At 52.1% G+C, this 1922-nt stretch overlaps 1 protein-coding gene across 1 annotated transcript in view; it reads left to right on the top strand.

Moving 5' to 3' along the window:
* The window catches only part of RARRES3 (retinoic acid receptor responder (tazarotene induced) 3), a 4419-nt gene extending 3263 nt beyond the window's left edge, over nucleotides 1-1156 (top strand). The window contains exons 3-4 of the mRNA XM_006901541.1: nucleotides 145-413; nucleotides 1133-1156. Of these exons, the coding sequence (XP_006901603.1) occupies nucleotides 145-413; nucleotides 1133-1156 (293 nt within the window). The remainder of the gene's footprint in view (nucleotides 1-144; nucleotides 414-1132) is intronic.
* The last annotated feature ends 766 nt before the right edge of the window (nucleotides 1157-1922 follow it).

The following is a 1922-nucleotide window of genomic DNA, read 5'->3' as shown; positions in this document are numbered from 1 at the left end:
CTTCCCTCTTTCTCTCTGGCCTTGGGTCCTTCCCTCTTTCTCTCTGGCCTTGGGTCCTTCCCTCTTTCTCTCTGGCCTTGGGTCCTTCCCTGTCCCTACCTCCCCTTCATCCGTGGCCTCTCCCTGAGTGTCTCTGGCCCGCAGGTGATTTCCCCAGGAACAGCTCCTCCAGTGTCTTGTCAGTCTTGAACAGCAGGGCAGAGGTAAAACGTGAGCGTCTGGAGGACGTGGTGGCGGGCTGCCGCTACCGCATCAACAACCACTTGGACCACAAGTACAAACCACAGTCTGTGGACAAGATCATCAGTTCTGCCAAGGAGAAGGTGGGCCAGCAGATGCCGTATAATGTGCTGAACAAGAACTGTGAGCACTTTGTCACGGATCTGAGATATGGCCAACCCCGCAGCTTGCAGGTAAGGCCCTGTGTGGGGTAATTCCTCCCCTTTCTGATATTATACCTGAGGTGGAGGTGGGGTGTCTTTTTAAAACTCCCAAGTACCTGGGATGAGTGACCTGGGTGAGTTAGACTCACCAGGCTAGAGAAACGTGTTGTGAATGAGGCAAACACGACCCCTTAGAGACTCACTTACAAGCTAGGTAGGAGTCAGGCCATTTACGCCTAAATAATTCCCAGAGTCACGTCTAATCCACTGAGGCTGTCTGGATAGGTCATGTTATTCTGAACCTCACTTTCTCTGTGGCATGGTGAGGGCTGAAAGGACTTTGAAGACCTGGCCAGCTCTGACTGTCTGGATCCTTTTTCCTAGGCACCAGGCTTAAAGATAGCTCCTGGGAGACCCTGTGAGATGTCAGGGAGAGTCAGGGCTAGTTCAGGACCATAGATCACTCTTCTCATCCCCCAGAAAACACCCAGGGCCATGTGCTCAGAGTCTGTGGGCCTACATAAGAGCTAGGGAACATTTCTCCATAAAATCTCAGGCACAGTGTCCCTCCCTGTCCCTTCTCTCTTCCAGGGATGTTTCTGGGAGGATCCATGGCTCCCTCCCACATGTAAGCTGCACACACTTTGTTCATTCTGCTCCTCTCATTACATCCGAAACATCCAACAGCCACCGAGTCCCTGTGGACGGAGCTTGAGCTTTACTATTAATCCCTGTGCTTTCCATGACAGCCCCAAACCCCTTTCCTGGACTGAGAGAACCCACTGATGCATTGGGGGTGAAGTGTGAAAGGCATCCAGAACAGTCCATAGCAGGTTGCTGTACTGAGCACATTCCAAACGACACCTCCCTTCATCCTTCAGGAAACCCTACAAGACACATTTACGATCCTTCCTAATTTACAGATAAGGAACAAGGAGAGGATTTTTGGTTGCCCCAAACTGTACAGCTAATAAGTAGAACCCAGGACCCAACCCCCAGCTGTCCTCTCCTTGGGTCTTGTCACTTACTCCTGCCCTACAGCTCCACCAGGGCTCAGGGCCGTGGTGACTGGGTGGACAGACCCTTGGTGAGAGAGGAGAGAACGGCAGGAAGAGCAGGTTGCAGAGGGAAGTCAAGTGTTCTGAACTGGTGATGGGATATTTTAGGGCTCCTCTCTGATAGACACTAAAGAGTCGAATACAAGTGTCTGGAGATCAAGGTGGGAGTGCAGATAGAAATTTCCAGGCAGTTCTTTGTTTCCTGACTCCAACGCATCTGTGGCCACAATCCTTGGGGCTCTGTCTCCAGGAAACCAGGAACTTATTTTTCCCTATCTACTCCAAGTCACGGAAAATGCCCCCACCTGGGAAGGACTCACTCTAAAGGACTCCACCTACCTGCCCTGCCATTTCTCAAGACACACTCCAACAGGGCCGGTAATAAGAAATGGCCACAATCCAGGAAGTGGACTCTCTGGGGACACAAGGAGCAGCCTCCCTGGTGGGAAACTCCAGGCTGGTCCTGGGGGGGTCAGGAGAA

This window comes from Elephantulus edwardii, unplaced genomic scaffold, assembly GCF_000299155.1.
Source record: "Elephantulus edwardii isolate Elephantulus edwardi_28Jun2011 unplaced genomic scaffold, EleEdw1.0 scaffold00328, whole genome shotgun sequence".
In the NCBI taxonomy this organism is placed as follows: domain Eukaryota; kingdom Metazoa; phylum Chordata; class Mammalia; order Macroscelidea; family Macroscelididae; genus Elephantulus; species Elephantulus edwardii.
Note: the sequence above shows the minus strand (reverse complement) of the source record. Positions and strands in the feature narration are given on the sequence as shown.